This window comes from Myotis davidii, unplaced genomic scaffold (assembly GCF_000327345.1).
Source record: "Myotis davidii unplaced genomic scaffold, ASM32734v1 scaffold444, whole genome shotgun sequence".
Taxonomy (NCBI): Eukaryota; Metazoa; Chordata; class Mammalia; order Chiroptera; family Vespertilionidae; genus Myotis; species Myotis davidii.
Genome location: NW_006294767.1, coordinates 132,989 through 159,479, shown reverse-complemented (window position 1 = coordinate 159,479; position 26,491 = coordinate 132,989). Strand labels below are relative to the sequence as shown.

At 38.4% G+C, this 26,491-nt stretch overlaps 1 protein-coding gene across 1 annotated transcript in view; it reads right to left on the bottom strand.

The window, feature by feature from the left end:
- Window positions 1-26,491, bottom strand: part of CUL4A (cullin 4A) — a 61,869-nt gene that overhangs the window by 8,191 nt on the left and 27,187 nt on the right. Inside the window, exons 8-16 of the mRNA XM_006769309.2 lie at window positions 25,713-25,795; window positions 22,312-22,379; window positions 19,878-19,996; window positions 17,007-17,199; window positions 9,751-9,855; window positions 9,344-9,454; window positions 9,150-9,235; window positions 8,688-8,795; window positions 2,475-2,588 (exon numbers count right to left, since the gene is read on the bottom strand). Of these exons, the coding sequence (XP_006769372.1) occupies window positions 2,475-2,588; window positions 8,688-8,795; window positions 9,150-9,235; window positions 9,344-9,454; window positions 9,751-9,855; window positions 17,007-17,199; window positions 19,878-19,996; window positions 22,312-22,379; window positions 25,713-25,795 (987 nt within the window). The remainder of the gene's footprint in view (window positions 1-2,474; window positions 2,589-8,687; window positions 8,796-9,149; window positions 9,236-9,343; window positions 9,455-9,750; window positions 9,856-17,006; window positions 17,200-19,877; window positions 19,997-22,311; window positions 22,380-25,712; window positions 25,796-26,491) is intronic.

Below are 26,491 nucleotides of genomic sequence, written 5' to 3'. Positions count from 1 at the left end.
AGAGAGAAACATCAATCAGCTGCCTCCTGCATGCCCCCCAGTGAGGATGTGCCTGCAACCAAGGTACATGCCCTTGACCGGAATTGAACCTGGGACCCTTAAGTCCGCAGGCCGACGCTCTAGCCACTGAGCCAAACCGGTTCGGCTCATTGTGGTTTTAATGTGCATCTTTTCATATGTATGTCCTCTTCCGAGAAATGTCTATTTTAGGTTCTTTGCCCATTTTTAAATTTTATTGTTTTGATGTTGAGTTTTATAAAATCTTTATAAATTTTGTATATTAACGCCTTATCAGATGTATTGGTGAATACATTCACCCATTCAGTGGGTTGTCTTTTCAGTTTGTTGATGGTTTCCTTTGCTGGGCAAAAACATTGATGTAGTCTCATTTGTTATTTTTTCTTTGGTTTCCCTTGCCCTAAGATAGATAGATAGATAGATAGATAGATAGATAGATAGATATGAAATAATGCTAAGAGAATTGTCACAGATTTTACTGCATATGTGTTCTTCTAGGATTTTTATAATTTCGAGTCTTACATTTAAATCTTTAATCCCTTTTGAAGTTTATTCTTGTATATGGTGTCCGACGTGATTTAGTTTCACTTTTTTGCAGGTATCCAATTTTCTCAACACCATTTGTTGAATAGGCTGTCTTTATTCCATTGTATGTTCTTGCCTCCTTTATCAAACATTAATCATAAAGGCATGGGTTTATTTCTGGGCTCTATATTCTGTTTCATTGATCTATATGTCTATTTTTATGCCAGTAACATGGTTTTGATTACCATGGCCTCATAGTACAGTTTACCAGGTAGCGTGATTCCTCCAACTTTGTTCTTTCTCAAGATTTCTGTAGCTATTCTGGGTCTTTTGTGGTTCCATATAAATATTTTGGAATGTTTGTTCTAGTTCTGTGAAATACTCCACTGGTACCTTGATAGGAATTGCATTGCATCTATAGATCCTCTGCCACTTATACTTTTTTTAAAATTTATTTTAAAAATATATTTTATTGATTTTTTGCAGAGAGGAAGGGAGAAGGATAGAGAGTTAGAAACATCGATGAGGGAGAAACATCGATCAGCTACCTCCTGCACACTCCCCACTGGGGATGTGCCCGCAACCAAGGTACATGCCCTTGTCTGGAATCGAACCTGGGGCCCTTCAGTCTGCAGGCCGATGCTCTATCCGTTGAGCCAAAACCGGTTAGGGCTACTTTTAAAAAAATAAAACCCACATATAAGTGGACCCACACAGTTCAAACCATAGTTGTTCAAGGGTCAACTGTATAATTTATAATAGTGTATAGATAATATATTATAATAGCCAGCAAAATAGAAATCTTGTTTGTTTTTGCTTAGTGTACATAAGTTTATTTATAAAATTAAAGTAAAATTTGAATATGGACTGTTTTGTGACATGCTTCTTTCATTTATAAATACACTGTATGCATTTCCCATTTTATTTGTATTTAAAAAAAATATATGTTTTATTGATTTTTTTACAGAGAGGAAGGGAGAGGGATAGAGAGTTACATCGATCAGCTGCCTCCTGCACACCTCCTACTAGGGATGTGCCCGCAACCAAAGTACATGCCCTTGACCGGAATCGAACCTGGGATCTTTCAGTCTGCAGGCCAATGCTCTATCCACTGAGCCAAACCGGTTAGGGCACATTTCCCATTTTAAATGATCATTTTTAAAAATCGCACTGCAGCCTTGTTGGCGTGGCTTAGTGGTTGAACATCGACCTATGAACCAGGAGGGCATGGATTGATTCCCGTTCAGGGCACATGCCTGGGTTGTGGGCTCGATCCCTAGAGTGGAGCATACAGGAGGCAGCCAATCAATGATTTTCTCTCATCAATGATATTTCTATCTCTCTGAAATCAATAAAAATATATTTTAAAAAACCATTAAAAAATAGCACTGCAACAGACATTTTTATTCATTAACCTGAGAAAAGGTCTTATAAGATGAATTCCCAGAATTGAAGCTAATGCAACAAAGCATGTTTTGAGAAGTTTTGAGATACACATTGTCAAACCACCCTTCATAAAGCTCACGTTATCCCTCCCTCCAGCAATGGGCAAGAGTTGCTGTTTCTTTTAATTTTAGCCTTTATCAATTTCATAATCAAAAGTGGCACTTTATTGTGTTTTAATTTGCAACCTTTTGATTGGCAGAGAAGTGGAACACATTTTCATGGATATTGATTTTTTAGTCTTGCTTTTATGAGTTGCCTTTCCACATCCTTTGCTCATTTTTCAATTAGGTAAATGTTTTTCTATTCCTGTTGACTTATTATTGATTGGGATATTAATCCTTCAACTGTTCCAATTTTATGACCTACAAAAGCCAGTGTTGAGTTATACTGAATATTTTCCTTTCTTTGCTACCAAAGTTCAATCACAATTTTAAAAACTGTTAACAAACTTACAAAAATAAAAGTATATTTAACAAAGAACTTACTTCCTTAAACTCTGCTTTTAAAACAGCATGTCCCAATGTAGTTTGCCATTGAAGTTTTCGACCACTGTGCTTTCCGAGATAAAATGTCTTAAATACTTCTTGAAGTTTAATCATCTGTCAAAGGAAAACAATTTAATTATGCTAAACACTATTAATCATTCAATTTACAATTTTTCACAGCTAAATAAAAATATCAGTTCTGTTTTGACAGTTATTTTCTGAATTCTGTTACCTGTGAAAAATGTTCACCACCTAGGACATTGGGGTTTTCCCTCACACAATGGGATAACACTTGAACTACTGTTTTATGTACAAACAGGTTGTATTTTGTAGTCTCCACACCCCACACCCAAGCTTCCGTGGCTGATAGCGCATGTAATGAAGACCATAGCGGCCATCGTCAGCGACACTGTCTAAGGCCCAGGTGTACCTTACCAGGTCTTAGCTCAAGCTCTCACTGACTCCTAACTGCTCTAGGGCCTTGGGATGCCTCATCTCTGAACCATGATCCGTGATAATGGCAAGACCTGGGCATCGAGCTGCTGTGAGGATTAATATAAAACACTCCGGACAATGTGTGCATAGGAAGCGTGACATAAGCTAGCCATTATTTTCATGGAAGATTTCTTACACCTTGCAAACTTTCAGCCAGTTTTTTTATTGCTGATACCTCATTTTAAGCCCCCGAGCTCCCCCCGCTCCTCCTCCAGGTGTCCCCTCCTTTCCCACTTCTGAACGGGTTCCTGTTTATGGACAGACTGTCTTATTCCTCTGATAGTGTTTTTCTAGAATGTTTATGTGCACTACATCGGTTTCTCTAACTTCCTTTTGCTCATTATTTCTTTAGTTCCTTTCACATCTGCTTTACTCTGCATTCAGGATCACCAGTGATCTGTGCTGCCAAAACTAATGGCTCTCCTCAGGCTTCATCTTGTGAGATGATCCCTCTCAACAGCTTCCCATGAAGCAGCCTCCTGATTCCTCCTGGTGTCTATGACACTCATCTCTTGGACAGGAATTCCTGTCTCTATGTCCACACTTTCTGAATCTTCTTTGGTTTGTCTTTCCACCCACTCCACACATGCTGGCATCTCCATGGCCTCCTTCCTCCCCCCAATTTTGCACCACTTTCACATTCTTCCTAAGAGTAAAATTCTTCCATGGCTTGCTAAGGCCCCTTTCCTCTGAAACTTCTGACCTCACTGGCCTCTCCTATGCCTCCCACCCTTGACGCTCTGTAGTCCCATTTTCCATTTCACCGAGCAGTGTCTCATCCTCCCTCAGGCTCTTACACATCTCCTCTACCAGATCTGGGAAGCCACTTTCCTAAAAATACCGACTCATTTTTCAGAACTGCTTCCTCAGAGAAGCCTTCTCCAACCACTCTTAGCGCTGATAGTAGTTACTGCAATTTGTGAATAGCTCCTCTGGACAGAGAGCTGAAGAGGGCAAAACCAGGTCTGGGATTTTCATTGTTCTACACTTTGTATAAAACACTTGCAGATGCTGAGTGAATAATGACCCTCAATTTTGATTGATAGCCTTGCTGGGTACAGTATTCTTGGATTCAGACCTTTCCTTTGCATGACTTTGTATATTTCATTCCATTCCCTTCTTGCCTGATGTGTTTCTGTTGAGAAATCGGTCGCTACTGCTGTTCCAGGCCTGATGTGCCCTTTCAGTGAGTGCCTCTGTTAAAAATGCCTAACAGCCTATCTATTTGGCAAACTCCTCTTCACGCTTCAAATTCAACTATACAGTCATACTTTTTCATTACCCAACTTCGACATCAAATCCCAGGCATGGTATCATTTCATTTCTAAGTATGTTAGTGTATATTCATTTTTAAGTATTTAAGTATAAGGACTCTTTTTAGAAAACATATCTACTAAACCATATAACACCTAAATATTAAGTCAATAATGTGATAAAACTCAATGCATACCTTTCCTAAAAATTATTTCCTTGACATTAATTCCTAATATAATAATCATAATCATAATATAGCAACTAACATTGGGTGCTTATTATATGCTAGTTTATGATTACAGGCTCAAAATGGATCAAAAACCTAAATGTAAGTGTGAAAACTATAAAACTCTTAGAAGAAAACATAGAGGTAAAATTTCATCACCTTGGATTTAGCAATAGTTTTTTTTAGATATGATACCAAAAGTACAAGCAACAATAGAAATAACAGATTAACCGGACTTTATAAAAATTAAAAACTTTTGTGCAAGGACATTATTAAGAAAGTAACAAGACACCTCACAGAACGGGAGAAGATATTTGCAAATCACATACCTGATAAGGGTCTAATATATAGAATATATAAAGAACTCTTACAGTTCAACAACAAAGACAGAAAACACAATTTAAACATGGGTAAAGGGTTTAAATAGACTTCTTCAAAGAAGATCTACAAATGGCTGATAAGTACATGAAAAGATGCTCAACATTAGTTCTTAGGGAAAAGATAATCAAATCAAAATGGAATACCGCTCACACTCACTAAAATGGCTATAATCAAAGAACTGAAAATAACAAATACTGAAGATGTCAAGAAACTGGAACCTTTCTGTGTTGCTGACGGTAATGTAAAATGGTGCGGCTACTGTGGAAAACTGGTAAACAGAATTATCGCATGACCCAGAAATTCCTACTTCTAGGGATATATCTAAAGAACTGACAACATCTATTTAAAAAAAAAATTATACACAGCAGCATTATTCACAGTAGCCGAAAGTGGAAATAAGCCAAGTGTCCATTAATGGATGAATGGATAAACAAAGTGTGGTATATCCAAACAATGGAAAATTACTCAGCCTTAAAAAGGAATGAAGCAGTGACACATACTACAACATAGGTTAGACTTGAAAAAACAGTTAAAGAAGTCAGACATAAAAGACCACATATTACATGATTTCATTTATATAAAATGTCCAGTATAGGCCAATCCATACACAGAGAATGGATTAGTGGTTACCCGGGGCGTAGGGCAGTGTGTGTATGGTAGGGGTGGAATGGGAGTGACTGATTAATGGGTCCAGGGTTTCTATTTGGGATGATGAAAAAGTTCTGAACTAGACAGAGGCGATGGACGTACACTGAACTGTACACTTTAAAATGACAAGTTGCCTGGCTGGCATGGCTCAGTGGTTAAGTGTCGACCTATGAACCAGGAAGTTACTGTTCGATTCCCCGTCAGGGCACATGCCCGAGTTGTGGGCTGGATCCCCAGTTGGGGCATGCAGGAGGCAGCCAATCAACAATTCTCTCTCATCATTGATGTTTCTATTTCTCTCTCCCTCTCCCTTCCTCTCTGAAATCAATAAAATATATTTTTAAAAAATGATAAGTTGTAGGTATATTTTACCACAATTTAAAAAATACAGTATGGTAAGCCTCAAACACCTTTTGCCAGAAAATAAAAAAGCACTCAAATATGCAGGGGTGTTTTGAAAGGACAAGGAGGCAGCTGAAAAGTGCTCCTACCAGCCAAATATGGGACAATTTTGGCATCAAATAAGATTCCATGAATTCATACTCTTAAGGACAGAAAAAAAAAATCGCTGCTCATCAAGGTAAAAATGGATTCAGTCAGGAATCAAGCAGGTGAGAGTCTGATGTGGGAAATAAGAGGTTTACATAGTCTTAAAATATCTCCCCACAAATTACTTAATAATCACAAAAGGAAAAATACCAGCAGTAGAGTGGAGAAACCAGGTAACACCTTAACCAAATGATTATATGGGAGCAAAAGAATAGTGTGTGCCTCTGGACATGATTCTGAGAGGAAATGACACCTCCTATGTGGGATTCTGGTTAAATATGCATGAACTGAATCTAATCAGACAAACAAACAGAGATAATCTAAGAAAACTGGCCTGCGTTTTAAAAACATGTCACTTTTGCTGTAATAAATCTTATCCCGAGTACAACTGTAAAAAACAAAAATAAAACAAGCAAACACATGTAGTGTCATGAAAGAAAAAGAAAGGTTGTTTAGCTGTTACAGATGGAAGGACACAACTAAATGAAATATGGGGTACTGGACTGGATCTGATACCAAGAAAAAATTGCTAAAAGATATAGTTGGGACAACTGACAAAAACAGAACTTGGCTGTGTATTGATTAAAGTATTAATTACTTCAATGTTAACTAGCCGGATTTGACAACATTCTCTGGTTATGTTTTTGGGAAAATCCCACTAAAGTAATGAGGGTAAAGGCCCTGTCCAAGTAGCTCAGTTGGTTAGAGCAGTGGTTTCCAACCACTGGTGGTCTGTGAGGTCGGCGACCACTGGGTTGAGTGCTGTCCCCATATGCCAAGGCCACAGGTTCGAGCCCGGTCAGGCACATACAAGAATCAACCAATAAGAATGCATAAATAAGTGGAACTATAAATTGATCTCTCTCTTCTCACAAAAAAATAAAAATACATCAATAAAGTATTAAGGATAAAATGAATCTACTATCAAATGGATCAGGAGAAAAATGGCACATATATGGAGAGGAACAGAATGATGAAGCATAAAGAGCAATGCTAAAAAAAAAAAATGAGTGAAGGGTACTGGAAATTCTTTGAACTATTCTTGCTAATTTCCTATAAGTCTGAAACATTTCAAAATAAAATAAGAAGTGAATAAACTTGCAGTGCTATGAGAGAGGCACACCCAGGGTGGAGTCTGGGTTGAAGTGGGGTGAGGACTTGAGGGAGTGCTTTCTGGTGAAGGTGACTGGGGAGATAAGTCTTAACAAGCTTCATGTGCTGGGGGTGGTTAAGGGTGTGGAGGTTTTCTGGAGGAGGTTCCATTTAGAGGGCTATACATGGAGGCCTGAGAGGATGAGAGAAGTGGGTGGGTTGGGGCCTACAACTAATTTAGAATAGAGGGAGCATGATATCCATGTGGGCAAGCTTTGCCATAGAAAGGCTTCACCTCTCATAGAAAAACTGATTAAGGTGCTATCCCCATTTCCCACAGGATAAAGAGACTCAGGGAGGGAGGGAGAAGGGTAATGAGAGAAATTTTGGATGTCATCTATGTACATTCAAGAACACATATGCTGAAGGCTGAGAGCTGTGAGGGCTGAGTTCAATGAAAAGGTGTGGAATGGGAAGGGAGCTGAAGGACGATTCTGGACAATGTTAACATTTAGGATATGGGTGGAGAAATAAAAAAAGAAGAAAACAAAAAGGCAAATGACCAGTGGGTGCAGAAACAAACAAACAAAATCAAGAAAAGACAATGTCTTGGAAATGGGAAAAGCAGCTTCAGGAGGGACGATTTCTGACCCAGATTGCCAGCTGCCGTGAGTCTGTACTTCCTTTCGCCCTTTCTGGAAGCGCCTTCAGCTGGAAGAATCTTTAATTCCCAGATTCTACACTGGAACCAGCCCTTTTCCGTAACACGTGGTGCTGTAGTTGATGGTGTTCCTGCCATTTCCACCACTGGATTTTGAATTCCTGAGCCCTGAATTCTCCCTCATATCTACATATCCTCAGAGTACCCAAAGTTGTGGCTGACATATAATAAGCCTTCAGTAGTACCATTCACAAGACTTCTCTCTCCCCTTCTCCCTTCCTCTCTGAAATAAATATATTAAAAACAAAACAAGTGCCTGCATTGATGCCTTCTTGATGGTTAGCCAATGGATATGGGTGAGCTGAAGGAGCTGTGGACAGGGACAAAAACAATCATTTCGATTTTTGCTTGAGTGTATGATTTTAAAAAACCTCACACTAAATAACTTTTGAAAAGTAACATGTCTGTGCATAGTATGGGTGAAACAAAACAGACATCTATAATTGATAGATCCGCCCTTCCCCCTACTGGTGGGCAGAGTATGACGTAACCTGCAGCCAGGAAATACCTGAGTGACTAACCATGTACCTTATATGGACTATACATTGAACCACCAATCAACACCTGCCAAATACCCTATGCCCTTGTTCCTATATGGACCATACATTAAGCCACCAATCAGCGCATGCTGATTACACTAAGCCCCCATTCTTTCCCATTCCTCCCCTCAAAAGGTTTGCTCACCTCTGCACTGGTTGCTGTTCTCCCATTGCAAGACAGCCCGGCAGGTCTTTTTCCCTAATAAAGCCTGTAATCCTGGTTTTTGGCTCCCGACTGGTCTCTCAATAATGTTTTCGAAGTACTAATATATTTAAAACAAAGGATGAGTAGTCTTTAAAACACTTACCTCTGGAGTTAAATGTACTTCCATAGGTGTATATGTTGGCCAGTATCCCATAGTAAGTATATTTACTGTTAGATCTATAGAGCCTGGGTCACTCTGATTCTGCATATACTAAAAGCAAAGAAAATGAAGACAAAATAATTTTAGAATATCATAAAAACCTGTAAAAAGGCAAATGGTATTTTTGCCTTCATAATATTTTTTCTTTTTTGGTTATGTCACCAATATAAGATATCATTAAACTCATTTAAATCTAAGTTTCATTATACATATTTAGGGATTTTTCTTTTTCATTTTGAATTTAGGTTATTTGAATACGTGAGGCATTAACAGAATAATTTTTTTAAGGATGAGAATTTTACCTAATTTATGTAAGTATTTACATACTTTACATAACCATTTCACATAATTTAAAGTGGGATACTTTTTAAAAAGCTGTTTTACTTGAAAAAAAAAAGAACTTGCCTGCTTGAAATGAATCATGATGTCCTTGGAGAGCTCCATGTCCTTGAACATGCCTTCCAGTTTGCTGGTGAAAGCAGCACCACATTCTGGGACACAAGTGAAGGGTGGGTGAAAAACACCAGGAGCAACATGTTGTTAGAGCAATAAATTCCCAGCCCAGAGGTCGGACAGAACCCCAGATTCCACATGCTTACCATGCTTTAGTTTTGACAACATAGATTTTTCAGCATCGACTGAGGCACTTTTTCCCACAAGGAGTCTTTTTGCCAAATCTTTTTTATAAAATGCTTCAAAGACATCTTTACCTATTTATAACCAAATGAAAATAACATTAGACAATTGATATGCAAATGTTCACTTTAACTGCTGAAAAACCCTAAGAAATGTTCATTCTGATGCAAGCAAGCCAGCTCTAATTTCACTGAATCCTAGTGTTAAATTTCCACAAAGAAAATACTTTTTATTTAATCAAATATGAAAGTGGAAATGTTTTAGCCAATTTTTCTCAAGAAAAGATAGGGCCCAAATGCGTATATGTATGTTTTTATTATGTAGCATTTTCTATATACCCAATGTTAATAAGAACAAGAGTATTTCTCACCATGAATAAACCTGAATATTATCATGATTTTGTCAAGGATCCTCTCCAGCTCTTCATCTGTTGCTTCTTTATTACCCGCTCTCAATTTTGAATCAACATGTTTTGCTGTAAAATTAAGAGTTCAAATTATTTGAAAAATAATCATTTGTTATATGTTCTATTTTTTTCTAAATAGAAAAAAATTTTTAATTTCTACAAGTCAAAATTGGACATTAACACCCTGGACCTTTTCCAACATATTATTATATGACATAAAGGCAAATACCTGATGGTCTAAGACAGTGGTCGGCAAACTCAGTCCACAGAGCCAAATATGAACAGTACAACGATTGAAATTTCTTTTGAGAGCCAAATTTTTTAAACAAACTTTATAGGTAGGTACATTGTTATTAACGTAATTAGGGTACTCCTAAGCTGGCCTTTGTTAAAAACGTCCTCAATCTGAGGGGTCGACCTCAATGAACGTACCCCCACTTCTTCTAATGCCACTTCTTCAAAATAGGCTCACCTAGGCCGAAAAACGACTTCTGTGCATGGGCCATGAAGTTTCAATCACACTGTATGTGCGCGCCCACATGTGGTATTTTGTGCAAGAGCCACACTCAAGGGGCCAAAGAGCCGCATGGGGCTTGCGAGCCACGGTTTGCCGACCACTGGTCTAGGACATGTCCTTTCAAATCATGTGAGAATAAATACTTTCGTTACATGCTTCATGACACATTTTGCTTCAGGAACTGGAATGTCCCATCTTCAAGATGTGGTATACGAAATTTGGATAAGACTCTTAAAGGATTTTTTTCAGGGCTTCATGTGATTATATCCATGATGACAATGTCTTATCCCTGAATGCAGGGATTAGAGCAATTCTACTCTGGTTTCCTGTTTGACACAAATCAACCATGACCTGGCTTAAGGAAGGGAAAACCCAAGACTTTAATAAGCCCAGCTCCCAAGAGTTAAACATTTATCTTTAGAGAAACAATAACCCATAAAGTGGCACAAAAGCCAAATTAAATTACCCTGTGAATTTCTATTGTTTTTATTTGTGTTCTTTATATATATATATACATATATATATATATATTTAAAATATTCTGAATATACACAAAAGTCGATAATTGTACAATGAACTCCATGTTCCCATCATAACACCTTCAATAATAATCAACACAAGCCCAATTTTGTATCACTGTATAGATCCTTCTTTACCCTTTGCCACCTGTCAATTTTTAAAAACTTTTACTAACTAGTGAAAGTCTATGAATCCTAAATATATTTTGATGTTATCATGACATAACTGTATAAAGTAGTAATTTAAAAACTTTCATCTTAGAAAACCTAAATAGACCAATTACTAGTAAGGAGACTGAATCAGCAATCAAAAACCTCCCAACAAATAAAAATCCAGGACCAGAAGGCTTCACTGATGAATTCTTCCAAACATTAAAAAGAAAAATTGCCCTAGCTGGTTTGGCTTAGGGGATAGAGCAGTGATGGCGAACCTTTTGAGTTTGGAGTGTCAGCATTTTGAAAAGCCCTAACTTAACTCTGGTGCCGTGTCACATATAGAAATTTTTTGATATTTGCAACCATAGTAAAACAAAGACTTATGTGTTTTATATTTATTTTATATATTTGAATGCCATTTAACAAAGAAAAATCAATCAAAAAAATGAGTTTGCGTGTCACCTCTGACACACGTGTCATAGGTTCGCCATCACTGGGATAGAGCATCAGCCTGTGGACTGAAGGGTCCTGGGTTCGATTCTGGTCAAGGGCACGCGCATCAGCCTGTGGACTGAAGGGTCCTGGGTTCGATTCTGGTCAAGGGCACATGCCCAGGTTGTGGGCTTGATCCCCAGTAGGGGGCATGCTGGAGGCAGCCAATCAATGATTCTCTCTCATCATTGATGTTTCTATCTCTCTCTCTCCCCCTCTCTAAAATCAATAAAAATATATTTTAAAAAATTAATACCTATCCTTCCCAAACTCTTCCAAAAAAACCCCCCAAAAACAGAAGAGGACGGAACAATTTCAAACACATTTGCAAGGCCAGCATTACCTTGATACCAAAGCCAGACAGGGATACCATAAATAAAGACAGTAACAGGCCAATATCCCTGGATGAACATAGATGTAAATTCTCAACAAAATATTAGCAAAACAGATTCAATAATACATTAGAATGATCATAGTCCATGACAAAGTGGTATTTATTCCAGGTATGAAAGGATGGTTCTGTACATCAATCAATGTGATACAGTACATTAACCCAATGAAGGACAAAAATTATATGATCATTTCAATAAATGCAGAAAATCATTTGGTAAAATTTACATCCATCTATATATATACTAGTAAAAGCCTAAATGACCATCCGACAGTTCACTATGATGTGCACTGACCACCAGGGGGAAGACGCTAAACACAGGAGCTGCCAAGCTGTGGTGACTTGGCAGCTGTGGTTCTTGGGTGACGCACCTGGAATCAGAGAGGAGGGAGTCCAATTCTGGGGTGTGTCACCCGAGAACTGCCCTCTTGCAATCCCGGAGCCCTAGGGGGATGTCAGAGAGCTGGTTTTTGCCCAATCCCCACAGGTCAGGCCGAGGGACCCCACCAGTGCACGAATCCATACACTGGGCCTCTAGTTTATGATAAAACTCTCAACAAAGTGGGCATAGAGGGACATGTAAAGCAGTCAGATTTTCCTAAAAGATCAGGAAAGACAAGGATGCCCATCCTCACCACTTTTATTTATTTATTTAGTTAGTTTTCAGAGAAGCAAGCAAAAATGTACTGATCACAGCAAAAATATACTTAGGAGAGTGAAACAAGGAAGGGCATGAGGAATAGGAGAGCCTAGGCTGGGCTACTCTGGCTCACTGGGAAGTCAAAGATTAGAGAGCCTTTGAGACAGGTTCAGGGCGGTTAGCCCCTGCCCACTGCTCCCCTGGCTGCAAGACTTGGGGCCCCTTAGAAGTTAGGGGATATGTGTCTGTGCGGGAAGAGGTGAAAGGGAGTGCTATGGGCGTGCTCACTGGAGGGAGAGAACTCTCAACACTTTTATACAACACTAGAGACCCAATGCACGAAATTCGTGCAAGCGCCTTGGCCCTGGCCCCCGCCGCGGGCCTCTGTTGCCTCTACCTTGGCCCCCATCCCCTACAGCTTTGTCTGGAAGGACACCCAGTCTAATTAGCACATTACGCTTTTATTATTATAGATAATAGTGGAAGTCTTTGCCACAGCAATTAGGCAAGAAGAAGAAATAAAAGGCATCCAAATAGAAAAGAAAGAAAACTCACTATTGGCAAATAAGATACCATGTAAAAACCTACAGATTTCACCAAAAAAAAGAATAAATTAATCCAGTACAGTCACAGGACACAAAATCAATACACAAAAATCTGTGGCTATATTCTAATAATAAACTATCAGAAAGAGAACTTAAGAAAACAACCCTATTTATAATTATATGAAAAACAATACAAAGTATAGAAATAAACTGAACAAGCAGTGAAAGATCTGTACACTAAAACCTATTAGACACTGATAAAAGAAACTGAGAGGACACAATGGAAAGATAGTCTATGCTCATGAATTGGAAGAATTAATACTTTTAAAATGTCAATACTACCCAAAGGAATCTATAGGTTCAGTGTAATCCTTATCAAAATTCCAATGGCATAGTCACAGAACTAGAACAAATAATACTGAAATTAGTATGCAACCACAAAAGATCCCGAATAGCCAAAGCAATCCTGAGGAAGAACAACAAAGGGGGATGTATCATGCTTCCTGGTTTCAAAATATACTACGAACCTACAGTAATCAAAACAATATGGTAGTGGAACAGAAACACACACATAGGACAATGGAGCAGAATTGAGAGCACAGAAATAAACCACATAAAGACAATTTATGACAAAGGAGCCATGAATATACAATACTGGAGAAAGGACAGAATTTTCATTAAGGAATTAAAACACAAGTTACAAACTGGGAAAAATGTTTGCCAACCATATGTCTGATAAAGGAGGACTCATATACAGAGAGTGCATTTATATTTAAAAAAACCTTTCATCTCAAAATATGTTCTTTTGAGATCCCATCCAATTTAATCCTATTTTAATACTAATCAGAGAATGCAAAGATAGTGACTAATAGCATCTCATGTTAAGTATCTCATGTTAAATATTACTTGGAGATTGATAAAGGTATCATCATAATACAGAGGCATCCTATCCAACAAACTTCAATCCAATTTCTGAGCAAAAATTACAAGTAATCAAGTCAGAGGTTCAAGGTTTATTTCTATAAACTATAGATCTGGGACTGTTAGAACAGGAAATGCAGACTAGGCTAAATTTTTGTCCCTTTTTTTCTTTTTCTAACTTATCTTTATTATTGACAATATATAGATGTCCCCTTCCCCATCCCCGTTTACCCACTCCACCCTCTCCAGCCCTTCCCCAGGCCTTCACAGCACTATTGTCTGTCCATGGGTTATGTAAGTTCTTTGTTTAATCTCTTCCTGCCCGACTCATCCTTCCCTCTGAAATACTTCAGTCTGCTCCATGCTTCTATGTCTCTGGATCTATTTTGTTCATCAGTTTATTAAGTTCATTAGATTCCACATATAAGTGGGATCATGTGATACTTGTCTTTCTCTGACTGGCTTATTTCACTTAGCATATTACTCTCCACATCCCTCCATGCTGTCTCAAAGGGTAAGAGATCTTTCTTACAGCTGCATATATTCCATTGTGTAAATGTACCACAGCTTTTTTAACCACTCATCTACTGATGGGCACTTGGGATGTTTCCAGATCTTAGCTATTGTAAATAATGCTGCCATGAACATAAGGTTGCAGATATCTTTCTGATTGGTTTCAGGATTCTTAGGATATATTCCTAGAAGTGGAATTACTGGGTCAAATGGCAGTTCCATTTTTAATTTTTTGAGGGAACTCTACACCGTTTTCCATAGTGGTTGTACCAGTCTACATTCCCACTAACCGTGTACTACAGTTCCTTTTTCCTCCACATCCTTGCCAGCACTTATTATTTGTGGATTTATTGATGGTAGCCATTCTGGCAGGTATAAGGTGGTACCTCATTGTCATTCTCATTTGCATCTCTCTTATAATTAGGGATGTTGAGCATTTTTTCATATGTCGCTTGGACATTTGTATGTCCTCTTTGGAGAAGCATCTATTCAGGTCCTCTCTCCAATATTTTTTTTAAATATATTTTTATTGATTTCAGAGAGGAAGGGAGAGGGAGAGAAAGAGAGAAAGATCAATGATGAGAGAGAATCACTGATTGACTGCCTCCTGCACACACCCTACTGGGGATTGAGCCCACAACCCGGGCATGTGCCTTTGACTGGGATCCTTCACAGGATCATTCAGTCCACAGGCTGACACTACATCTGCGGCTCATGAGCCACATGCGATTCTCTTTGACGCCTTGAGTGTGTTCCACAAAATACCACGTGCGCGCGCGCATGTACAGTGTGATTGAAACTTCGTGGCCCATTTGCAGAAGTTGGTATTTTGTGGAAGAGCCACACTCAAGGGGCCAAAGAGCCGCATGTGGCTCTCGAGCTGCAGTTTGCCGACCACTGGCTAGGGCTCTCCAGTTTTTAATTGGGTTGTTTGTCTTCATGATATTGTACTCAGAGAACTCTAAAGACTCCACCAAAAAAATTACTAGATTAATAAACGAATTCTGCAATGCAGCAGGATACAAAATTAACACCTAGAAATCAATGGCACTTTTATAAATGATCTCTTAGAAAGAGAAAAAAGAAAAAAAATCTATTTAACACTGCAACAAAAAGTTAAGATGCTTAGGAATAAACTTAACCAAGGAGGTAAAAGACCTGTACTCAGAAAACTACAGGATGTTGGAAAAAGAGACAGAAGGTATAAACAAGTGGAAAAATATACCGTGTTCACGGGTTGGTAATTAACCATCATTAAAATGTACATACTACCTAAAGCAACCTATAGATTCAATGCAGTCCCTATTAAAATACCAATGCAAATTTCACAGATCTAGAATAAATACTCCAAAAATTCATACGGAAGCAAAGAGACCCCAAATAGCCACAGCAATCTTGAGAAAGAAGAAAAAAGTTGGAGGGAATCAATACTGGATATCAAACTATACTAAAAGCCACTGTACTCAAAACAGTTTGGTATTGACACAAGAACAGGCAGGCATATAGATCAATGGAAGAGAACAGAGATCCCAGAAATTGACCCAAACTATTATGCTCAATTAATATTTGACAAAGGAGGCAAGATTATACAATGAAGTAAAGACAGTCTCTTCAATAAATGGTGTTGGGAAAATTGGACAGGTACATGCAAAAAAATGAAACTAGATCACCATCTTACACCATATACAAGAATAAGCTCAAAATGGATAAAAGACTTAAATGTAAGTGTGAAACCATAAAAATCCTAGAAAAAAACATAGGCAGCAAAATATCAGACATCTCATGTAGCAGATTTTTCACAGCTACATCCTTATCACAAGAGAACAAAGGAAAAAAATAAACAAATGGAACTACATCAAACTAAAAAGCTTCTGCACAGTAAAAGAAACCAGCATCAAAATGAAAAGATAACCTACTGTATGGGAAAACATATTTGCCAATGATACATCTGGTAAGGGGTTAATTTCCAAAATATATAAAGTACTCATACAACTCAACAAAAGGAAGACAAACAACCCAATGAAATGGGCAGAGGACCTTTTTCTTTGTGAAGACAAACCTCATTTCTTACAGAATTACTACTACATTCTCCCTATGGAAATACCATGTACTGTATACATACAGATATGTAGGTGTGTGTGTGTGTGTGTGTGTGTGTGTGTATAAAATAACACACGAGTATATATGGTTTTTTGAAAATGTGTCCCCTAATACAATTCTTCCCCTAGCATGAGGAGCTTGGGAAAAAAAAGTATTTTTAATTCTCATCTGAGGATTTTAGAGGGAGAGGGAGAGAACATCAATTTGAGGGAAACATCGAATGGTTGCTTCTCAGAGTGAAGCCGCAACCTGGGTATATGCCCTGACCGGGTATCGAACCTGCCACTCTTCAGTGTACCGGGTGATGCTCCAATCAACTGAGCCACACCAGCCAGGGCAGGAGCTTGAATATTCTGAGAAAAAATTTTGCTCGAGTTATGCCTTACTTTCACATATTAAAAAAATGTATAGAAACATGTTTCTCTACCGATCAGTTCTGCAGGCTTATTTGGCCTCTTGTTGATAAACGTTTCAAAGGATTCCTTCATCAAGTTGATGAACTTCTCATTCCTCTGAAAGCATACTTCTATCACATGGTCCACTCTGTCCTTAAAATCCAGCAGGTCCTGGACCATATCTTTATCTTTTTCAGGATTGATAACAATCGTTGTCCCAAAAGTCTACAAAAACAAACACACACCAAGTCATCAACAGGTTTATAATACCACATATTATTTTCTCCTGCTATTAAACAATTATGACAGTGGAAAAATTTCATAAATTCAGTCTGCATTCTAAAAATTAAGTGAATACTTAGTTCCCCCCTTATCTTTGGGGGACATGTTCCAAGATCCAAGTAGATATCTGAAACCATGGAGAGTACTGAACCATATATATTGTGCACGTGTGTGTGTACACACACAGTTTTTTCCTATACATACATACAATTTAAGGCTTCTCTTTGGCATTATCTGATTGCCAGTATCACTACTCTTGCACTTTGGGCCATTATTAAGTAAAATAAGGGTTATCTAAACCCCAAGCACTGTGTACTAAGTGACCAATGGGTGGATAGTATATACTGGGTGGATATGCTGAACAAAGGGATGACTCATATCCCAAGTGGGACAGGCTGAGATTTCACCATGCTACTCAGAATGGCTCACAATTTAATATTTATGAATTGCTTATTTCTGAAATTTTCCATTTAATGTTTTTGGAACACAAGTGACTACAGGTAACTGAAACCACAAAGAATGTTATGATTCTGCTTCTGGAAGAATTGATAAATCCCTGGAACATTTTCTATTGTTTTTTTAAAGAACTTTTTACATATGAATTCCTCAAATAGATATTAATTCCCATCAACACACCCATTTGGACTTCATGGCTATAGTTTTCTTTCTCCTTCACTTCTAACTATAAACAGCATGGTTTTTAGCCTGTATTTTAAATCAAAAATGCTACATTAAAATAAATATTACTAAAATTCTATGTGTGACAATAATAGTTAGCTGTTTGAGGACATAAACTACCAGTTTGAAGACGTGTTGAATATGATTAATCAATGTAATACATATTTTTGAAAAACTAGTCTTGCCTGGGCACAGTGGCTCAGGTGGTTGAGTGTCACCCTGTGCACCGAAAGGCTGCTGGGTCGATTCCTGATCAGGGCACATACCTGACCCCCCAGTTAGGGCACATATAAAAAGCAACCAATTGATGTTTTTCTCTCTCTCTCAGTCTCTCTCTCTCTCTTTCTCTCTCTCTGTCTCTCTCCATATTCTCGGCTGAGGATTAAAAGAAAAAATTAAGAAAGAGAAAAAATGGTCTTAAGTATACACTACACATCATTTATGCAGGTCAAGGCAGACTATTGGCAAAAAGGTAGACATACATTAGCATAAATACCTTCTGGAAAGTAACACTATTAACACTATGACCACCAGGGGTGGGAGGGACTTACTTTTCACTCTACCCTCTGTATTGACTGCATTTAAAAATAATGTACACACACTGCCAAGATCAGCTTTATTTTGATAACGACACACTGTGCTGAATCTAACTTCCTATTTTGTCCTTATCTTATGGACACTCAGGAACGGTGGTCACATCACTGATTTTTTACTACCCAAACTAAAAATTGCAAAGGTTTCCTGTTCCTTGAGGACTACATGTTGGCAAAATCCTAAATCTATATTAATTAGCCTTTCCTTAACATAAAGTTTCATTGCCAATCCAGCTAAAGTCAGTCATGAGTTTTAGCTCAATATCGTTCTATAGAATCTTGAGGTGGTGGTGCGCACGTGTGTACAAGCTTTCAACATGTAAAATAGTAATTAACTCCAGGCCTGATATTCCAAAAAGCAGTATGAAAGCTTTATCTTTTTATCTCATTGAAATATTCCTTGTGATAGAGATTCTCATGCAATAGAAATACGACACTGTCTATTTTCCTCTGATGATAACATCTGGCAAAACAATGGGGCAGCATCACTACTGGGATGTTAGTATTGATACAATCTACCCATCTTATCCAGATTGTCCCAATTTTAACTGAAACTAACTTTTGTATGGATTTAGTTTTTATCACCTGTGCAGATCTGTGTACCCTTCACGACTGTCAAGATACCACAAGGAATCCTTCTGTTGCCTTTTTTATAACCATACATGTATATAACGCATGCTACAGAAACATGAAAGTAATGTTTAAATAATAAATCCTAGATTGCTAGGAAATAAAGTAGCACACACATCAACCTACCAAAATGTGCACTTGTTCTCACTGTGCAAAGAAAGCTATGTTTAAAAAGCAGACTCACAAAAATGACTACTGTAGAATGAAACGTATGTACTTATGCTGATGACAAATAGTCAAACAGCCTCTCAAGTCATGTTTATACCAGGATGCTGTTTATCACTGTTTGTGTTATCTTAAGTTTGCAGTGCCCCAGCCAGAGTGGCTCAGTGGTTGAGTATCAACCCATGAACCACGAGGTCACTGGTTGATTCTCAGTCAGGGCACATGTCCAGGTTGCAGGCTAGATCCCTGGTGGAGGGCATATAGGAGGCAGCCAATCGATGATGTTTCTCTCTCACTGATGTTTCTATCTCTCTATCCCTCTCCCTTCCTCTATCTCTAAAAACCAATAAAAAGATATTTTTTAAAAAGTTTGCACAAGTGATCTGGAAAGAAATGGAAGACTACTATTTACCTGATCACCTGCTATGAAAAAACAAAGGTACCTCCAAACAGTCCAGTTCACTTTGCCCAGGGTATTGCAGTATCCTGAAGATGAGCCACCCACCCCTGGTACAAAGCACAGTTGGTATTACTATCAAGACAGAACCCACACACCTTGATGTACTCGCTCCAGTGCTGAAGCAGGATCTGCTGCCCGCCCTTCACTCGGCTAAACAGCTGGTACATCTGAGTGAGATCAGGCACTCTGTTCTCATCAAGTAAGTGATCAAGTCCTGAGATCACACAGTAAATGTTAGCATATCACATCAGTAAGTCAATGCGAATAATACTTAAACTAAAAATTAGTATGCACCACCAAAAAAGTTAACATGTAATATAAAAAATTAGGGAATATTGCTTATTTCTACACAGGCAAGTTGTTCTGGTGCAATATCTGATAAATCCTATTAAGTGAATCTCATTTTTCTAACCATGCTGGGAGATGTATTCTTTATTTCTTCATGTCACTAAGCAGGGATGGGAAACTTTTTTTCTGTCAAGGGCCATTTGGGTATTTATAACATCATTTGCAGCCCATATAAATTTATCAACTTAAAAATTAGCTTGCTATATTTGGTCAAACATTTAATCAACTCACCCATAATGCCTTGGGAGGGCTAGATCAAAGGATTTCTCGGACCTTATAGGACTTGTGGGCCAGACGTTCCCCACTCTTGCACTAAAGCCTTCTTAATTCACTAAAGTAGCAATAATCTGAAAAATGCTCACACCAACTATTTGACCTGGGAGGTTCGTGATTCCAAATTCCTTCTGATCTAATCCACCAGTCCAAAAGTATATTGTCAAAGAATATGCTATAAATGTAATCTTTTAGATGATTAATTTTATCCATAGATATAATACACTGTGAGAGAAAACCATTTATTACTGATTAAACACAGCATTTTAAAAGTTCTTCTTTCCTGTTTTAGGTATTTAGATTTTATAAAACCACACCACCATCGGAACTTTCACAGATTTCCTAAATATCAGCTTTATGATAACAATGGAGAGTCAGCTAAGTTAGAAAAGTGGCGAGCTAGTCATGTTACTTCACAAAGTCTCAGATTCTTCTATAAATGGGCACAATGTCCACCCACACTGAAGGTGGTTTACACATGCACACAATGCACTGTGGGTTAAAAGTACAGATCCTCACTAAGGGCTCCAATGTTTATTTCTCTAAATTACGTTTCAATCTACTAATGCAATAACTTTATAACTGTACTGAAACACTAATGTCTTCAAGAATTCAAAAATAACAGCTATTTTTTCAATGCCTCTAATTAAATTTAGATTAAGCTCCTATATATAAAATTCATAATTTTCTTGAAACAATGTATGCAAATTTCTACTATTTACTTGAATCCCCTTTTCTCTTATAAAATGAATGACTCATTAAAAAACACACACCTAGTATGAATTCTGAATGCATTTGTATTAGGTAGACCATTAAATTGAGGCCTCATTCATGAGCAAGTATACCAACTTTATAGTTTTCAGTGAGGTATACATAGAAAGACATTCAGACTTACACCCTGCCTCTCAATTTAGGAGCTGTGACTTGAGGCACCATGATCAAGCTGTTGTTAGCCTCAGTTTTCTTACTTGTAAAATTGGGGTAATGATTTCACTGGGTTGTTCAAAGACCAGAAAATATTTATATGAAGTACAATGGATGCTCAACAATGCAATTCTTTCTTCCTCTGGCATTATATTGTGGTTTCACTTGGAAGTCCCACTTTGACTATCTAGCAAAGTAGAATCCAAACCAGAATATATTTGGGTGCTATTTAGGGCCTCCCCAAAGTTAAACTTTAAGGTTTTCAATACCTTGAAACATTCTGTAGTTCCAAAATGACTTTCAAATGGTAACATTAAATACTTAAGAGTTATAAGAAGTAACAATAAGTACTAGAGTATTATAAATAGTTTCACTGTTGCTGCAAAGCATCAACATTTGAATTACTCTTTAACAAAGCTTTAGGATCACAAGGGGCATTTAAAATTAGCAATATAATGTGTTCTATTTTCTGTTTGCTTGTTTTTCCAGGATAATCAGGGTAGAAAAGTGTACTCTGGCTTATGCTGACCACACATCTGGCAGTTTATCTGACTCAGCTGCTTGAAGGGCATGGGAAGAAGTCCATGAAAATCTAACAGCCTGTCCAGTGATGTACATCTACACCTGCAGCAGCATTCCGAGCATCACCTGTATGTCAGGTACAATACAGAGGCACATGGACCATGAGCACTGCACAAGTACCCAGCTGCAAACTACCTGTTGTCTAGAGGAATCTCTAGGAAGCTTTCAGCCTGGACAGTATTTGATTTGACTTCAGCATAAGCTGTAGTTCTACCACATGCCTTTCAATATTTTTCTTAACTAATTTTCTCAAGGGCTAATATGTTCATTATTTTTAATGATTTTTAGAGATTGTCTTATAACAAATGTCCTTACATTGCTACTTATAATGTTTCACTTACTTTCTGAATGCATTAAGGACTATCATTCAATTTAATTGATACAAGAGGTAGGACAATTTACCTTTCTGCAGAATTGCTGTTAAATGTTCTCCTAATAGCTGTTTCTCCACACAAGCAATCAGTGGTTTTCTATAACAGGCAAAAAGAGAATGTTTCAAAAATAAGGTTAAAGGAGAGACTTTGGTTAACTGTAAGCCTGGAGTTTACAGCTTACACAGATACTCTATGGAGCCAATCAGAAACCAAAGGGTCACAGAACAAGCACTGCTCACACGTGGACAGTCACCACTGCTATTAATACAGAGTCTGAAGTATCTCTGAAAACAATTTACTTAAGAACATTAATAGACCAATAGATGCCGGGAGAAGGGGACACCAGCAGTAGGCAAGTGTGCCGTGCCTTACAATAAATGTGGCCCCACACTTGGCTGGCAATCGGTACTCATGCTGTAGTCATTTTTTGAATTTAAGTTTTGCCTTCCATTATGCACATTACTTCTTGGATTGCTGCTGTGATTCTGCCCTCTTCTTCCACCCCAATTACTTCTCCAGGTTGCACAAAACCCTATCTTCTACTGTTACAGCTATGTCTCTCTGTCCCCATGCTATCTGCTTTCTTCCATAACCATTTATCAAAATCCAACCTAAGGAAGAGCTTTCATTTAGTCCAAGTTACCGTATTTGCCGGCGTATAAGACGATTTTTTGGCCCTGAAAAATATGCCTCCAAGTGGGGGGTCGTCTTATACGCCAGGTACACTTCAGATAGACTGCCCATAGTGCTTGTCCCGTGCCATAGTGGCCTCCCGATGCCCGCCCACTTCATTCCACATACCGTTCAGGCATCAGCAGCGCTGCTGGGTGTATGCTCGGCTGTTGTGCGATTTTGCTGTTATGCGATTTTACCACACAGCCGACCATACACCCAGTATGATAGCGCAAAATCGCGAATCGCGATACCATACTGGGTGTATGGTTGGCTGTGTGCGATTTTGCGAGTGTGGTAAATTCGGGTTACCGTATATTTCTTTACATATGCATTGAAGATTCGCGATTTTGCGCTATCATGGTGCCTGTTAGAATGTTGAAGAGCTCGCACTTGCGCACTAGTGAGGTCCCAGGGAGATGCTGATGCAAGGGTGGACCAGACTGCTATAGTGACAGGGCGGGCAAACAGGGAGCAGGGACCAATCAAATCAGGCTTTGTATACAGCCAACAGCCAACCACAATACTGCCCCATTGTACAGTACAGCACAGAAAATGTCGACCAGTCAAACCCCTATCATCCCTATCATGGCACTAAGATGTCGTTGATGAACTTTTAATATCAGATGATGAAGAGGAGTTTGAAGGCTTTTAAGGTGAAACTGTCACGCCAGCAAACTTGCTAGGGACTTGCCCGGCACTTGCTCTCTCCCTCTATTTGTTATCTTACTTCTATCATTGACAGTCCCTCTAGGTTGTGGGCTGCTTGCCTGTGTTCCTGAGAAGCATCTACGGTACCAGTCTATAGAGTGTGTGTTTTTTAGTGAATTACCGGTATGTTTACCGGTAATAAACTTGCACTGTTTTATGTATATGTTTGATTACATACAGCCTTGTGACAGTTTTCCTGCATGTCATAAGCATTTGAATATAAATTAAAATGTTAAAATCGAATCTGATATTGTTTTACCTTTTATTTGGTGTGTGGAAGGTGTGCGGAAGAGGGGGTAGTCTTATACGGCGAGTATATAACAAACTCTGTATTTTGAGTGGAAATGTTAGGGGGTCGTCTTATACGCCCAGTCGTCTTATACGCCGGCAAATACGGTATGTGTCACACAGACCAGAATATTTGAAAATCTGGAAATTCAGCAGGTGTGACTGCCATAATTATAGGGACACAAACAATCATTCTTTCTGGGTTCATTATCCACAGTTCATTTAAAACAAACAAACCAGGGTATCTGTTTTATTCTGAGCTTATTAATTATGGCCATCTTCCCAAACCTTAATTTTATAAGGAACTTTTCAATGTATCATCTTAATTAAACCTCATAGAACCCTAGAAAAAGGCACAGCAGACATTCTGGCTTCCATCCCACAGATGAGAAGACAAGAGTTCAGAGATGGTGTGACCAGCCTAGGGAGTGGTGAAGCTGAGAGCTGAGTTCAGCAAGTCGTCAGCACCTTTTCCAGTCTGCCTCCAGGAAAAGGAACAGTGACCCATGTGAGGGGAAGTGGAGGGCAGAGAGTAAATATGCCATAAAATCCATCCATTTCAAGTGTACAGTTCAACAGTTGTTAATATATTTACAGAGTCATATAACTGTCACTATGATCTAATTTTAGAACATTATCATCATCCTAAAAGAAACTTCATACCCATCAGCACTTCCATTCTCTCCATCCACCCTCCCTGTCTCCTAATTAGAGGCAGACAGCAATTTCTAGATTATCCTATCCTGAACCTTTCCTATAAATGAGATCGTACAACGTGACTTGTCTGGCTCTTTCACTTAGCAAAGTATTTTTATGGTTCATCCATGTTGTAGCTTATGACATGTCATGCTATGTCAAATGCTTATGACATGTGTCAGTACTCCATTCTTTTTTTAATGCTAATATTCCATTATATGTTTACCCATTCATCAGTTAATGTGTTGTTTCCACTTTTTTACTATTATGAATAAAATAATAGTAAAAAACTATTATTTTATAATAATGGCTCAGTGGTTGAACCAGGAGGTCACAGTTCAATTCCTGGTCAGGACAAATGCCTGAGTTGCGGGCTCGATCCCCTGTAGGGGGTGTGCAGGAGGCAGCTTATCAGTGATTCTCATCATTGATGTTTCTCTCTCTCCCTCCCTCTCTGAAATCAATAAAAATATATTAAAAACAAACAAACAAAAAATAATGCTGCATGGACATTTGTGTACAAGTTTTGTATGGATGCGTTTTCATTTCTCTATATATTTAGGAGAACTGGTGTATTGGAGAAACATATGGCAACTATTTAACATTTTGAGGAAATACCAAATTGTTTTCCACAGTGGTTGCCCCATTTTACTTTCCTACCAATTATGAATGAGGGTTCTAATTTCTCCACACCCTCACCTATGCTTTTGACTGCTTGCCTTTTTGTATTACAGACATCCTGGTGGGTATAAGTGGTACTGCATTGTGATACAAAGATATAAATAGTATCTTTGTAGACTTATTCAGTACTATCTGGGAGTATTTTTGCTCTTAGAACATTTTATATTATTTGTGATTACTCAGTACTTGTAAGATAAATTAAGTGCTTTGTTTATATAGTGTCAGATCTTGCCAGTGGTCAAGTCAAGGAAGGATAAAAGTCTTTGTTGAATATCTTGCTACAAACCTTAATAATAAGCAGGTTAATTATTAAAAAACCAGCCAGGAAAAGGTTTCACCTATGATCGAATTGCAAAAACTAAATAAATGAATAGTACTTACTGTGTACTGTGGTCTAAATACGTGATTACTCGGTCTCCTTCTTCCTCTAAACGTTTACTTACATGGTTAAGATATTCTGGAACCTTCCAAACAAAATATTTAAACACATCAGTAACAAAAAGATTCTTGATTTTACTGAAGAAACTGGAATATTGTTTTCTTTACAAATTTTTATTTAAAAGCAGAATATTTCAAGCCAAGTATTAATACAGATTAATGTGGGTGGGGTGGTAAAGTGGGAAGTGTATGCAGGGCAGGTAGGATACACAGAAGTTTCCTTAAACTCAATTGTGGAGATGAAACTTAACCTCTAGAAGCAGGGCTAAGGCAGGACTGCATTGTTGTGCACTGTTCACAGTGCAGTCCTGTGGTTGATGCCATAGGGCCCTCCATGCCTGGGGCCCCACAGACAGGTGAGCAGCAGCACCTGGGGGCTGATGTCATATGTACCCTCCCCCATCACTGAGGCCCCATAAACAGGTAAGCAGAAGCACCTGGGTCAGAGGTTATAGAACCTAATGACACCCCCTGGCCCACATACAGAGTGTCAGCAAAAACTACTCAACAAACTGGTTGTCATTTGTGGACACTAAACAGCATGGTTGCAGAAGATCTCAAAATGCACACCATTTCCAGAGACACAGGGTCTCCCTGCTGTCATATGACAGCACAAGAAAGGCCCACAACACAGGTCTGTGGGGTTCTGATCTAGTGGCAGCAGCCAGGTCTGGTATTTGACGCGAAACTCCCTCTTTAAAACTAGGACGAAGAAACCAATG